Genomic DNA, 16,145 nt, shown 5'->3' with positions numbered 1-16,145 from the left:
AGGGACAGTGTTGGGAGGAACCAGGTGAGTTAGAGCAAAGCCTGAGTCAGGTGAGTAGAGCCTGGCACAGCCCAACATGGAGAAATCTCCAGACTCCACAGAAGGGAGGCTGGGAGCTCCTTCAGCATTTCAGCGCCAGTGCTTTGCTCTGGCACTCTGCAAGCTGTGCCGCCTCCTGTGCTGGGGAGCCTGGTCCTACTGCACTCAGGATCACTCCACACCTCCCCTACAGCACTGTGGCTTCTACCTCATGCTCACCTCAGCACAGAACATTCACAGCATGCAATGTTTCTCTCCTGAAATGCTACTTGTTTTCCTCTTATTTTTTCTTTCCCCCCTACTCTGAAGACTCACCAGGCACCATTCCTGTCAGCGCTGGAGCGGAGTAGCTGCCCTGTCCGGCAGGAGGGACATGTGGAGGGTATCCTGGGAGAGTTGTACTTGCCAGCTCGCGACCTGAGGAATCAAACCAGCAAATCACCACGTGAGCATTGTGACGAGCAGACATGGTTTTACATCTCCCCAAGCACCCAGAACACAGCCATGCATTTGTCATCACTGCTCTGTGAGGACCAGCATGGGATTTCCAGCCTGGCAGGGAGGGCAGGCACAGTTTTGTTTTCTCTATAAGCTGCCACAAAGCTCCAATGAAGTGCGAGACTGGAAGGGGCAGAGCAGAGCTCTGCAGGGAGAGGAACACACCCGCCTGAACTCCAGATGCTCACCCCTATTCCCAAATTCCTCCAAAGCTTAGATTTCTAAAGTCAAAAGCAGTGAAATGGGAAGTAACACAGATATTAATGACATTTCCCCAGAAAACTCCCTAGAAGATCACATGTACAGGCTGAGACTGTTTGAGATCTAAATATAATGCAGGGCATTTGTCTTATCTCTTATAAAAGCAGTAAAAAAAAAAAAAAAAAAAAAAAGGAACAAATGCAAGACATTGAGACCTGAAGGTGGTTTAAAATACAGTTTGTCACAGTGTCAGAAAAAGGGTCAGATTTGCAGACACAACCTGATGCACTGCTCTTTCCTTAGGCCACAGAAACATGGGTTTTATTCAAGTACCCATAGGACTTCCAGGAAAATAACCCCACAAAAGCAGGCAATGGGAAATCCTCCATTTCCCTCTGCCCCTGGACCAGGGGTGTGGGATACCTTCTCTTCCTTCACTCTCTCCCAGGCACAGCTCCTATCACCTTCGAGGACATTTCTGCTGGCAGTGTAAAGACAGGAGGTCAGATAGTAATGGCTCACACAGTGCCACAGAAGTGTTTCCTCAGTCATGCCTGGACCCTGCTCCCATGTGGAAGTTCTGGGATAGTCACTGTCCCTTCAGGTTGCCACAGTGGGATTTTGGGTAAACCACTGTCAGCTGTGGCTACAAGAGATCCTCCAGAAGGAAAGGGTGCTCCTGTGATCTCATCAGGCAGGATCCATCCCTCACCCCAGAGGAAATCCTGGAGCCCACTCATGGTCTTCTGGGCTCCCATGGCATCCTTGGGCAGAACACCTAGCCAAGGAGAAGTTGCTTTGAAGACACACACAGGTGCCTGGTAGCATTGACCCTGCAACACCATGGCTGGGTCAGCAGCTGGATGGATGTAGGCACTGCAATCCCCTCCCTGTGACAGCATCACACACACTACTCAGGCACTACCTTAGTTCGTGGATCTGCCCCTTCGACCCACATCCCTGGCTCTGCCAGCACCTCTGCCAGCCTGCCAAGTGGCTCCTCCAAGGCCAGGGAGAAATGAGGGGTCCATCAGATCCAAACCATAGCTCAGAGGCAGTGGCCCTGCGTGAGAGCTTTGCTCTGAAAAGCTGAGTGTGCACCTCAGTTAAGAGGAAGGGACTCTGGGCTGCATGGAGCACCCGGCCCAAAGAATAAGCTTCTGCTCTTCCAATCTCTACAGTACAGGAACAATTCTGGCTCCAGTCAGCTCCAAGATCCTGTTGGCCCAAGACAGCTCATTAGCAAAAATCAGGATCCTTCCTTAAAAAGTAGCATGTTGGATCAGCAAAAGTTATGTGACTTCGTTGATTTTAGCACCACTGACAAAAAATGCACAGATTCTGTTTTTTTCACAATGTTTTCTGTACGCAATTGTTTTAAGACTGAACTTTTTTCAGGTGTCTAGAGCTTGGAGATTGAAAGTGAACATTTGTCCAAAAGCCAAAACCATTTGTTTAAAATTTTTTTTGCTTGATAAAGATTTGGAGCCCCAATTTCATTTTTAACTGATCTAAAAATAAAAGTTTAAAATCTTCCTTTTTTCAATATCTTTAAAGAAATGAGACTTCCTCTTATGAGACAAGAGACAGGTACATAAGTTATTGCAAATTGTGGCTCACAATCTCTGGGTCATGGCCACAAAGGCTGCCTCCCCCTACCCTCAGATAAAGGGGTACATGCCAAAACTCTAGCATCACTGCAGTGATCTCTTAGCACATGCCCCACTTTCTTCAGCACTCAGTATCTGCAAATCAGGATGCAAACTGCTCCTCTCAGGCCCTTCCTAGAGAATATTTATGGTGCATTCACATCCTAAAAGAATTTAAGGTTCAAAACAATTGATTAATTTGCTCTCCAGTTCTAGGGAGAAGTCACATCCCTTATGGAAGGGCATAATGAATTCTAATTATTCAGTGCAGGCAGAAAATGGTTATTTTAGATTAAAATGTTCTCCCCTCATCACTGCCCTGCTTCCTTCTCTCCCACACAAAATTAAACACTGATTATGTCATCTCTACAGTCTGGAGAATACAAAAGTATCTGTGGTCTACATAAAGTCAGTCACAGAGGCTAAATTCACCCCCAGTGCTGGCAGGGACTCAGCTAAGGGCTGTCCCTAATGCAGACGAACATTTCACAGCCTGACTACTGCCATCTAGGAGCCCTCTAGAGACCCAGGAGGGAAACCAGGACTCTTCTCTTCCTTGGTTGTAAGGTGTCACCACAGAACGGCACAACACATCATGTCCCAAAGGTGCCTTGATCTGTGGGCAAGCTCCCCCTCCCAAACTGCCCCACACTGACTACTCCCCACTCCTCACTTTCCATAGCTATTACAAAAACCTTGACATTTTCTTGTGGATTTTGAAATAGTACAAATTTTTCACTTTCTCCAAAGCCACTGACACACCCAGAATGATTAGGATTATTGTCAAGGCCACTGAGCAATGTAACCACCGCTAAGGACAGTATGACGAGTATGATCTCTGCTCCTCAGTGAATTAAGAAAACATCACCCATGATCTATTGCACAGGTTTGGGCTGGTTTCCATTACATCCCATTTCCAAATGAAATGTTCTATCATCTGTCAACAAGTCTTCCTAGTAGGGTCCCCACAGCTAAGTCTCAGGCAGGGCCTGAGAGGAGGCTGAGGGGGCTGGCCAAAGGTGACCAAGGGCATAGCTGCAAGTGCTGCAATCCCACCTCATCCTCTCAATTACATCCACTGTGCTTTCAACAAAAAAAGAAAGACTAGAGCATCCCATTCTCTATGAGATTTCCCCCCCATGCTGGCAAGCTTCAATTGCACTAAAAGAATTGATTTAAGAGAAAAACACTTACCCACCTGGTACAAAGAGAGGCTGAAAAGCAGCCTCTGCTCCAGGGTGTTGCTGCCTTAGTCATACAGGCAATGCACTCAAGAGGAAACTAACATCTACATTTTAGCAGTGGGTGACACAGACATAGGGACCAAAGTCCTTCAAGACATATTTTTCCTGAACGTCTCTGTCCTGTACTTTTGGAAGGTTATTTTAGACACCTAAAGTTAGAGATGGGAAAGAAGCAACTGTGGGCAGAGCTGCCTCCTTGCCTTGCTGGGCTGGTATTGTGCAAGATAGAGCAGCTCAGCTGCCAGCTGCAACCTACAGAGAAGCTCAGCTAAAGCAGAGCCTAGCAGGATTTTCCAAGGTAACCAACAATCTCTTTCCTACAACCTCTGCCAACAGTTTTAAGGTCCAAGTACCAAAATATCTTTCTGAGTCTTGCCTACAGTGGCCTCCCCATGGAGAGGCTGATAGCCCCAGCAGCATCGGTACTTTCAGTGATATCTGCTGACCTGAAACTGGCACACCTCCATGGTAGAAGGCGCACACAGCAGCTCTAGTGCCCATTCAGCCTGGACCCTGCCATCTTCTTCACCCTATCACCTCCTCCAGACTGCTTCACCAGGCTTCTTCAGGTTCCTGCAAGGCAACGCTCAGCCATCACTCATCTGATTTCCAGAGGGAAAATGTCTTAGGGGGAGCACCAGTGTTGTCATTGTGGGGAGTGGAGCAAACACCTCTGCTACAGATGCCCCTGTACATGTCAAAGGCTCTGCATGCAGATGACAGTCAATAAATGCCCATCCCTCCACTCACCAGGAGCTGGCAACACTCACGATGAAAGCAAATTATCATTTTGCAAAAAAAAAAAGTAAATAAGTAATATTCTTCCGTAAAACAAATTCTGCCACCAGCTACAGGAGAGCTTAGCAGCAATCTCTGCACAGATGAGGCAAGCAGAGCTTGGGCATCAGCAAATGTCCCCGCTGCAGGACAAAATGGCTGGGGCAGAGAGCAGCCTGTGGCAGCAAAGGACTCTCCTGTCTCCAAACCATGGTGAAAAAAAAAAGAGGAAGCAGTTTAGAACCATTCCTCAGTTCACCTACCTTTTTTTTAAAAAAAATCAAAAAGCGGCAAAGAGCATTTCCAAGTGTGTCTTTGTAGACTACTGTGTGTAAACGTGAATCCAATTAACTTCAAATTTAACTACTAATGAAATTATCTCATTTGGCTATCAGCTCAGCTCTCATCCATGGCAGTAATTAACCACTGGGGGTTGTCACTCCCAGACACATGACACAAGGACTCCCCCAAGCTCAGGTGCTTCAAACCCGTACAGAATTCATTACCCTGACAGTGTGAAAACCCTTCACTTTCAATACCACAGGGCACCAACACATTTTTTCCCTTTATCTAACAGATTGTCAGTAACAGTATGAAAGAAATGAGCCCACTGGACACGTAATTAATTACAGCAAAGGATATACATCAGAAAATGTAGGGGGTTCAGGTGGTGGAAGGGGGCTCACAGAGCCCCTTTGCCACTGTCTCAGAACCATCAGCAGGGCTGGTGATTTTCCTCTCTGAGATGCACCATGGTCTGCAGCGAGGGAAGCCGGGCCTTTGCCCCCCGCCCCATGCTCACAGCAGATGTGTGATTGCCACTGGCTCAGGAGCATGGTCAAGAATGAGGCAGTACTCTGGGTTAATGGGGTAATGCCACCTCTTCAGAGTCAGAGGTTCAAAACCAATAGGTCAGCATTATTGGGAAAGCCAGTCTGGCGGTGCCAGTGAATCCTTCTGCATTCCCACTCTCCTTGCAGTTATCACTACAAGACATCAGCCCATCTAAAATGGCCACCCAAGGTAGCACACACCCCTGTCTGCAATTACACAAAGTACCACCCACACATACTGCTCCACCCAGCAGAGACCAGCACTGCCCTAGGCTCTACCTCAGGCATCAACACCCTCTCCATTCCTGCCCAAACCAGATCCCCCACAGACCTGTCCACCAGCACAGACCAGAGCCCTCCCCCCAGATACACACAGAGCCTGCTGCCTCACCTGACTCTTCAGGTCTTTACAGAAAACAATTTTTAAAAATGCAGGTTTGCACTTGGCAAAGTGGAGATGAAAAGATGCTGCCATACCAGCCCATAGAGTTGTGCAATGAGCTGGGCAGTGCCATTGCATTCAGACTGGGGTTCTACCCAGCAGCCTCTGCATGCAAGGAATCCTTATGCTGGTTTCATGCAGGGATGCCACGTAGCAGCTGCAGCAGGGCACCAGCAGAATTAATAAACCACTTCCAAAAGGCCTCCCAGATGAAAGAACTTGGCTTTAGACTGTGCTGTCTTCAAAACAACCTTGCATAGTCTCTAAGACTCCATATTGCGATGGGAGGAGGATGGCACCCCCTCTGTGGTTGTGTTCCTGGTCCTGTCACATGGCACCTCCTTCATGAGGTGCCTGCAAATGTCAGTGGCAGAGGAAGGGACCTGGACTGATACTGTTATGCTGCCAGGACCCCAGAAGACTGCTGGCCCTAGGAGCCTGCACATGTTGCTCTCTCTTTGGTGGGCTTTTGCAGCTGTCCTGCCATGCCAGGCACTTGCTACCCCAGCTATGAAGAAGCTGTGGTGCTTTACAGGAAGCAATGCCATTGCTTAACACTGCAAAAAAAAAGTAATTGGCAGAGATGCTTTCTGGCAGCCACTTCATCTCTGAGCAGCAAGCCCAAATTTCTAGCCTATTTCAGTTAAATTGGTTACCAGCACTGACTTTTATTCTGAAAAATCCGGTTCCCACTTACAAAAGCTCTTTTTCTTCTGCCCAGTGAAGAACTTGATCATGCTAAGCTGGTTGTTTCAACTCTTATCCCAAAGAAAATATTTTGGTCAAATGCACAACTGTGTTATCAGAAAAAGGACCTGAAGAGTTCCATCAATTGGCTCTTGCTCCCTTTGCCACCTGGGGACATGTGCGTATCACCCAGGGTGTGCCCATGGCAGCAGCATAGGGCAGTGGAGTACCCAAACAAGAGACATGTCCTAAAAAAGCTATCTGGTTCTATCACATACAAAATACTGCTCCACAGTAGCAGCTAAATCATTACTGCCTTGGGTCCAAAGCCACTGAGCACATGCCCCAACATTCAGTCCTGCCCAAAAGTGGCTCAGACTCTGTATCCCGTGGGTACCTGCAGTATGGCATTTCATGCCCTTCCACTGGGAAAGAAGACGTCACCAGCACAGGACTCCAACACACTGAATTGCTGCTGTTAATGAATAACTCCCCTCCTGTGCTCATCTTGCTTTATTTGTGGACATCAAACCAGTGCGGTGTGCTTACTGTGATGAGTTACCTCTCCTGCACCTAATTAGAGGCAGATAAAACAGTGGTAACATACAGATCACCTGTAATGATTTTGCTGACTCGATTATTCTTCTGACAATTAGCTCTGGCTGCCAAAGCCTCACAGGAATGTCAAAGTCTACTTCCTACAAAGCAGGTAATGTCACAGGTATGACCATGAAATCAATAATGAGGCACAGCTCTTGCAGAGGGCATTCAGGTCAGATGGAACAGCCCTTAAATTAAACATTGATAAGCAGAACACAATTATCCATCATGTTTAAGTGCCTGCGTGAAATTAGCAGCCAGGGAATGGGAGCAGTGGGGGAAAGATTAGTGGAGGAGGTATTGAAATGCACAGTGTCCACTGTGACTGGGGCTGCAAGGGCTCATGACAGTGGCACTGTAATCTGCTATCAGAGCTATAAAATTCAGATTAAGCACACTGCACTGAAACAGGGGCTGCAGATGTGGGTCTGTTTTTATCGTCATCTGCAAAGCAGCAGCAGATGTCTAGAGGAGTCCAAAGCTGCCTTTCATAGTAGGTATCTCTGCTACTCTTTCCATTGACCCAATTACACTTTTAAAAGAGAGTCAGGGCAGGTAAAAGAGAAAAGAAGGAAGAACGGTGCTTTCTGTCAGAGCAACAATGCAGTGAGGAAGTACAGATGAATACCCAGTATGTTTTCCCCATGATTCCTAAGAAAGAGCCCTGGAGCTACAGAGTGCTCTGCCCTCAGTCCCATCTCCTCTGGACAGTATTTCTTGTGCTGCTGCATAAAAGTCCTGTCCCTTCTTCTGTGCAGCCACAGAGCTCTTGCACTCTATAAAAAAACTCAATATTCCAGCTTGTCACATATTTTTAGGGTTGCTAGGATGAGAAAGTTTTGCCTGCAGATCTGAGCTGAGCTGCACCATCATCCACCTTGATCTTCAAAGTCCTCCCGGTTCTCTTGTCCCTCCTGTAACACATGCAAGGTTAGAATTCCATGGGTTGACCCCTTCATTCAACGCACACACTCACAATGTATTGGTGGGGACATCTGTGTGGAGAATAGGGAAAAATACCCCAGGCAGACAACATCTTTTCAAGAACTCACCCCTACCCTAATTCTTGTAGGCCAACAACTAGCCACACACTAAAATGCATCAGCATAATTTAGCCTTTCCCTGGCTCATGATAACTGACATCTTCAGGCCTTTCAAGGTCTCTCACTGAGCCCAGTGTGGGGCTAGCAGGCCCACCAGTGGTTGGGGCAAGGCAAGGCATGGCCTGGGTCTCAGGTGCTCACAGCTCCGTGCGTGGAGGGATGTGGGGAAGTGTGGGGATGCATGGCAGAACAATGGAGACAATCCTACCACATTACATGAGCACACCACCACAACTTCATCTATGACATTTCATCTATCAAGGGGACACCAAGAGGAAGGGAGGGCAGATGGAGGTGAGTGCGAGGATGATGAGATCTTGTGGGAGGACATGTAGTGGTCTGGATCCATTGAATCCCTTTTGCGGGATACTTCCCCTCCCACACCTGCCTGGAGAACAGCAGAGGAGCAGCAGGTTGCAAGCAGCATGGGGCATCCTGCAGCAGCGGCAGTGGCACCCCGCAGAAGGGGTTCTTTGGGGGAGGCTGGGTCTGCCTGGCACAGCCTCCCAATCCCACACAGGTACCTGTCCCTGCACAGTCCCTCCCAAAGGAGGGGACAAACAGACACACAGTGAGAAGGAGGTGGCAGACCACAGACATCATGACATGTTTGCCTTTGTGCCAGTGCCAGCCAAGATCTTTCATAATGAAGCCTTGACCCTAAGAGACAGAAATGCCGCAAACCTGAACTGTGTAAACCTGGAGTTTATGCAAGCAGAGAGCTGTTCATTAGGGCATTTTAACTCCAGTAAGTTAATGGGTGTGTATGGAAAAAGGTCTGAAGATGCTAGAACATTTGATTTTCCTTTTTAAAAAAAAGGTTAAATCTCATTTTCAAGTTTAGAATAATTTTGCTATGTAAAATTTAAGATACTAAGGACAGATACAAAAAGTGTCCCAAATAAAACCAAGAAGTGCACACTGCTCTGGGCTGGTTTTACCTTATTTAGTACTTTCTGTTGCTAAACTTTCTTCAGATCTGGAGTTTTTAAAGGAGGTATTTAGTTTGTTTATTTGTCGTGGGTTTGATTTTGTTGGTTTCTTTTTAATATTAAATAGACCTGAACAAAGTAAAAATCTCAAATATTTTCACAGCTGTTGGATCTGCAGGGTCCTTCCACAGCCAAAAGGGAGGATGGACTCTGCATGTGCTCAGCAGGGACCCACAGAAAGGGCTACAGGGGCACAAGGACCCAACAGCCCAAGCTTGGATAAACCTCCAGTGGCTCCTGGTCCAAGGGTCAGTTCCTCCACCAGCGTGGAGGAGAAGCACCTCCTTAGATACTAAGTTTCAGGAGCAGGGGAAGGCAGCTCATTCTGGCCCTGGCAGGATGGGATCTTCTGGTGGTTAAGATCTCAAAGATGAGACTCTGGTTATATAACACTGAAACTGATGGAGGTATTCAACTGGGTTTCAGGTCTGTCCAACTTTCACTGGAAAACTGTCTGAAACTGGCTCTTCTCCCCCTTCTTGTTTCCATGGTTCACTATGCAAGGCTGGAAGAGGCAAAATTGCAGACAATTAACATGTGGGAACTGCTAAAGTAGCATAAGTGAACCATAAAGGAGCTTCCAGAGGTCCTGGAAAAGAAATGGAGCAGGGAATGCAGACTGGAAGCATGGATACACAAAGGGGTGCACAGGAGGGAGACACACATGGGCTTGTCCTCCTGTTCTGGTCATACCACTGGTGCCAACTATACTAATCTGCAGTTCTCAATGTTTCAAAAGGGATTCATTGCACACCAAATGCTCTCCTCAGCAATTTGCATTAGTTTGGAAATGACATCAAGTGTTGCCTACAAAGGCAAAAAACCCCATGTGTCTACCTATCTGAGAGATCAGTTAGCCCCCTCCTGTCAAACTGACATGTTTAAAGAGGAGACAAAAGAAATCTCACGTAAAAATAATGGGCTTACCTTCATGGCAGATCTTAGCCTAGACAATGTTATTTTTTGGTCAAGTGCCATTCATCATGCAGTGTAACTCACAAGCAGCAATTAAATAAAACTTTCAAATAGAAATAATAAAACCAACTTTAAAGTGTTCAGAACTAAATAAATGCAAAAGAAACCAATATCAAAAGCCAAAATATAAAATAACAATTCCAAAACAAAACACCTCTTCCTGCTAAAATGTAGAAAGTGCTAGTTTGGCTGGTTTTCTGCTGTTGAGTAACATGCTTTTGCATTTCCTATCACTTCACATCTTAGGTCTGAATAGTCTTACACACCTCACAACCACTGCCAAATTAAAGATGGGGTTTTTTCATCGCATTATTTCTAAAATATACTCTAGCCAGCACGCTACATGCAATGAATGAAAGAAATAGGAGAATTAAACCACGCAATGAAACAGCTTTCTGACGAATAAAGCTATGGAAATTTTAGGCTCCATTTACTCCTCAATCTAATTTTGCCCTCCAATGCACATTATGTCTGAAATGGGATCTCATGTGGTTTGATCAGTGCTCTTAACGCATGCAGAAGCAACATATTCCCTTTATTGTTGTTTTCCTTCTGCAGCACAGCAATACTTCTAATAAGAGCAGCACAGCAGGCTTGGTGAGACTGTCTCCACAGTAATCACTGTGCTGCTGGAAAGATGTAGGATGACCAAGAGGATCAGCAGCTGAAAAGTTTGTGGTCTGGAGGATCCCTGTTCCTGTAAATGCACAGCTAGAGGCTAAACACCCCACAAAAATCATGAGGGAGACTGAGTTATCAAGAGATGTTTAAATAAAACATTTTCCCTTTTCTTCTTTTCCGCTGTTTGGATTTTTGCAAATGCCCAGAAGGTGTTTTCTAGCTTCTCTTTGCAATCAAGAAGACTAGAAGGAAACTACCATCAGTTTGTGAAGAACTACAAACCCCTCTCACTGTAACAGGACTCCAAACAACGCCTTGGAGCTACAAGGAAAAAACCAAGCAGTAGGAGCTGTAGTATGAAAAGTAGCATTGTTAGCATTTTACTGTGGTGGCATGGATGCTCCCAAAAACTAATGGATATGAATAGGGAGAGGTGGCTGGCCTCTAAACTTTGCTTCATCAAGAAATGGAAATCCAGACTGTTTCCAACCCCACATATTCAGCCCATTTAACAGACATTTAACAGTTATGAAAAGGGACACACCAGCCCTAAGGAATGGTCCTGCACATTCCTGGGATCCACAGCCTTGGCTCAGGCTGGTAGCTGCCCTGGGAACACAGATGCTTCTCCCAAAGGAGAGCATCCTTAAGCAGGGCTCTGATCTTCAGGATTCATTCTGTAGACCTGGCCAATAGACCTTGCTGTCCATAGACAACTCAGAAGGCCCATACCAGTCCGTGCAGTCACCTCTGGGACCTTCCCAGGCATTGAGGAAGTGTGTGAGGAAAAGCACAGAGATGGCCTCTGAACCACCATCTGCCACCAAGGCCACTTCATGAAGGGCATCTGAGAGTGCTGATGACCTGATACCCCAACCACCATGAGTGGGGCTGCCACTACCTGGGGTATGCTGTGATGTGACATGAACTGCAGGAAAAGACCCTGCTGGTTCAGATGTTGCTCCAGAGGATCTGTATGACTGTGATATGATATATGATCATAGCATAGCATAGCATAGCATAGCATAGCATAGCATAGCATAGCATAGCATATCAGGAGGGGCAGGGCAGCCCACCTCCTCCTCCCAGCCTGGCAGCTGGGGTGACACTGCCCCCAGGTCTGAGAACTACACAGGGTGGCCTGGGAAGGGTACTAGAATCCAGGGCAAGCCTTCAGGCTGCCAAGCCCCAAGTCGCTGCCATGTCCTGGTGGGGTGGGATAAGACGATCGCCAGCTTCGTGACCCCTAGCCGTGTGTGGGAAAGCAGGTAAGCTGATCAAGCCAAGAAACCAGGCAAGAGGGGAGAACATGTATTTCCAGGTATCTTGCAAAGGATGGCAGTGACATACAGAGGGCTTTTGGGAGCAGCAAGAGCAGGAAGACAAGCCCAGGCACCATGCAAACCTGCCTCTGCGGGAATCCCTTTGGTCCCAAGCCAGACCTTTGCACCTCTCACCAGCACCCAACGACTTACAATGCTTCGGCAGATCACGTCACTACTCAGGGCCATGGCATGTCCAGCCAGGCTCAGTGCAGTACTGCTATGCTAGGGGCTGCCAATACTCAGCCAGATGCCAGGCGACCCACGGCTTCAGTATGCTACCTGCTCGCATGCAGACAGACACCCACCCACGCAGGAGAGCCCTGTCAACACTGACATGGGTGAACACAACCCAGAAACCTGCCAGTGCATCCAGAAACAGGAAGACATGAGTATACTGACAACTGGTTATTCAGCTTGCTACATAAGCACAGAGGAAAAGAAAATCCAACAGCTTCCACCGGTCTGTTTAGCAGCAACATTAAACCCGTGCTGAAATTTTTCATCTCACAAGGATCAATATTTATGATCTGCATCTGGAATTTATCTGAGATGGAGGCATTTCCAATCTAAGCATCATTGCTAATGTCATGAGCGGTTTTCTACTCCTCACAAAAGAAATATTTACACCCTTGATTTTTACATCTTAATTAGGGTTCAACAAAGTCAAAATCAACAACCTATATGCTATTTTTCTTGTATTTCAGTAATGCTTTTTTTATCCTGGAATAAGATGAAAAGTTGAAATCAGGCACTTTACCCAGACTCTGTGATGGAAATAGTGAAGCTATGGAAATGTTGACACCCTGGGGTTTCAGTATTTTCCATCAAATATTCTCAGTTGTCAAGTTTGAAATGTTTTATTCTCTTTAGCTGAAGGAACCTGAAACATCTCCTTTGAAATCACTTTGAGACAAAATTGCATTTTTCATCTGTCCCATCAAGCAGCAGGACCAAATTCATATTTCCAAGTACCACCTCTTTCTGAGACTTCTAGTGGGTAGATAGCATCTCATAACATAGTAAGATATGTACCTCAGCTGATGCACCATGTAGTTCAGAAAATAACAAATGTATGGATTACTTTACGGGAAGCATCCTCCAGTGAGTTCAGACCAGAGAACAGAAGGGATTGTGGAAAGGGATCTTGCTCCAAGCCACAGTGTGATATTCCCCTTCTGCCACACTCAAGCAGGACTGAAGTAACCCATGAGCGCCAGCACCAGGATGGGGGATGCTGCAGTGATGCCCAGGGCCATGGATCATCTCCACCCATCCCAAGAGCTGGGGGCTGTGCAGCCTGACTGGGTCTGGCTGAGACACTTGGGGCTTGCTTGATCCTCAACCATTACCCTTCAGCTGGGACCTCCCCAGCTCACATTTTCTCCTGCCTGCTCCTCAGCTGAAGACAGTGACTGTGGACAAAAGCAGGGCAGGAGAGTGCCCAGACGGGGTCCCTTGCCAACAGTGGCCATCATGGTGTCAGGATTTATAACTGTATTAAGTGGTATGACAGTTGGCCACAATAAATTAGCTTCCCTTCTTTCCAAGTCACAGACAATAAAAGGTTTGGCAGTGAAAGTCATTCATCATCATAAAGACTTGAGATGTTCCAGCCTTCAATTTCACTCACATTCTTAACACACCAGAGAGGAGTGCTGGATTTTAGGTGGAAAAAAAGAGAGGGACAGAAGAAAGGGGGAAATAATTAAAAGAAAACATGAAGAAAGATTGGACAGGAATAATTACAAAGGTCAGAGAAAGGAGTACATTCAGAACAGCACTTCTGATGATGGGGGCAGAGCTGCTCTGTTCTCTGTAAGGCATATGTGATGCTGAGCAGAGTTGATGGGTGTCCCTACCACCTTAAGGTCCCTACCACCCTGGGTCCGCTGGGACAGTGCACCAGAGGGATAGCCAAATGTCACACTCACTACCCTCTTCTCTCCAGATCTGTGGTGCCACTGCTGATCCCTGCTGCCTACAAGCTCTTCATGCCATGTATTGGGAACAGAGGAATGAAGGTGATGGCAGTGGCTGGCAGTGGCTAGCAGTGGTGGAGCACCATGTCCACAACCATGACAGTGCCTTCCCCTCCATGAGGACTGCAAGTTCGTTATGTATCCAACCAGCAGGAGGGACCTCCCCTGCTGCACCAGAGGTCAGCTGCAGCCAGAAGACCTTGGAGCAGCCGCTACAGAAAGGGAGCATTTTGCTGAGGGTCTGCAGGCAGTGCCTTGCAGAGGAAAGCATAGAAGTAACTCTACTGTCTACAAACCCTTGACTGACACAATGTAAAGGAGCAATGGCTTTCCATCTCTCCAAGAGGCCAAGCACAGGAGACAGGCACTCCTGTCCACCACATGCTGGTCAGGGTGGGGAGGCAGTATCACACAGAGCACCACAGAGCTGCTTTATGCATGTCACATTAGGGCCCAATGATATCCTCCTCTTAAGAACTTAACATCATGTCTCATTAAAACTTGAGCTGATATCAAGACTTGAAGGTAGTGAAGAGCCCATAAGAGTATGGATAAAATCTGTCTCCTGAGCAGTGAGGATGCAACAGTGCTTCCCCAAGCCCGTTGAACAGCCATGAACCCTTATACAATAGATAAGGTGCAGCTGGCCATGTGGTGATGATTCCACCTCTGCATGTCCCCAAAAGATCCAATGTGACTTCTGCAGCCTTGTGCATCCTCACAGTGGGAGGTCACAGTAGCTGCCTGTACCTCTGTTGGTCAAACATCTGACAGCAGAATGAACACTGGTCACTCTAGGACAAAGCCATGGGGATGCTCTGAGGCAGGACATGGGGATCCGTGGAGCACCTCCTGGTGTGGCCTCAGCAGCTGCAGGCAAAGACACACATAGCAGAAGTATGATCTGCAACCCTGCATTTGTGCAACACGTGTGATGTACATCCCATGTGTCCCTGTTATTGCCAGCGTTGCCTTGTTCCTGTGATGACCATCCCCAGCACAGCCCCCCAGGGAGAGATGGGCAATGCTCTCCAGAGAACTCGGGGACCAGATGCAGCTCTGTCACTTGGGCTAGACTGGGCAAAGCCCTGGCTCGGCAAGATTGGTTCATAGTTTGCCCTAATTCAGTGCATATCCCAGACAGCTTGGCTGTCTCTGCATTATCATGGGTATTTGGGACTGCCTTTACTGGCTAGCACACGCAAGTCAGGCAACACAGGACAGTTATCCTCCAGTGTGAACAGCTACCGGACCTGTTCAAGGCAACAACAATGCCCGGGGGTAGCTTATGTCCATATTCCATGGTTATAATGATATTAACAAGGACAGAAGGAGAAAAACAAGGCCTCTGTTTAGCAACAAATACCTGATTTGCTAACAAAGAGAGTCTCATCCACAGCCCCCAGCATCACCCCACCTCGTATGGACTTTGCAATTAGTGCAGCTGTAGCAGCACCTGCTGCCTCTCCACCACACTCTTCTACACCCTACATACTCTTGCAATACTTAAGCCCCAGTGGTCCAGGACCATCCTTCCCCCAGGAGGATGCTCACATCTGGGGAGGCCACAAGGTCTGGACTTACAACTGCCAGAGACGAAGCCAGCTGGGGAAGGGAGTCTTTTTCAGAAGTTAGTGCCCAAAAAAGGTATAATGTCATCACAGGGCTGAGCTCAAGGATTTCAGATTGTTGCAACGAATGTACAATGAAAAGATGGAAAACTCCAGAGGGACCCCAACACTCCTTTCACTCTTTTTACTGAATTTACTTTTGAGCCACATATGTATGAAAATCCCAAGCCAGGTGTCAAGTCTGTGGCAGCACAGGCAGTCCCCATCCCTGCTGATTCTTGTGGGATTTCCACAAGTGATATTCCTCACTGCTGGTAGATGTGCCAATTCCATCAAACAGCTCAAAGGCAGGCAACTTGTATTTTGATGAATTGCCAGTGACATTTTCCTTTTTTTCTACTTCATTTTTCTTTTTGCATATTTTTTATTACAGTTCAACATTTTTATGAGAAATTATACAAAACCCAAAATTCACACATTTTTGGCCTTAATGTAACATGAAATAATAAAGAAACAGTGCTCCATTACCAAAAAAAAAACCCCAACCCAAAAAACCACCAAAAAAACAAAACCAACCAACCAACCAACTAACCAAACAAAAAACCAAAC

At 46.9% G+C, this 16,145-nt stretch overlaps 1 protein-coding gene across 5 annotated transcripts in view; it reads right to left on the bottom strand.

Annotated features, from left to right (window-relative positions):
• The window catches only part of PAX5 (paired box 5), a 138,871-nt gene that overhangs the window by 37,562 nt on the left and 85,164 nt on the right, over positions 1–16,145 (bottom strand). For all 5 annotated transcript variants that reach the window (XM_048292345.1, XM_048292349.1, XM_048292348.1 and 2 more), the window contains one exon: positions 355–456. In XM_048292345.1, the coding sequence (XP_048148302.1) occupies positions 355–456 (102 nt within the window). The remainder of the gene's footprint in view (positions 1–354; positions 457–16,145) is intronic.

Source organism: Corvus hawaiiensis, chromosome Z (assembly GCF_020740725.1).
Source record: "Corvus hawaiiensis isolate bCorHaw1 chromosome Z, bCorHaw1.pri.cur, whole genome shotgun sequence".
Classification (NCBI taxonomy): Eukaryota; Metazoa; Chordata; class Aves; order Passeriformes; family Corvidae; genus Corvus; species Corvus hawaiiensis.
Note: the sequence above shows the minus strand (reverse complement) of the source record. Positions and strands in the feature narration are given on the sequence as shown.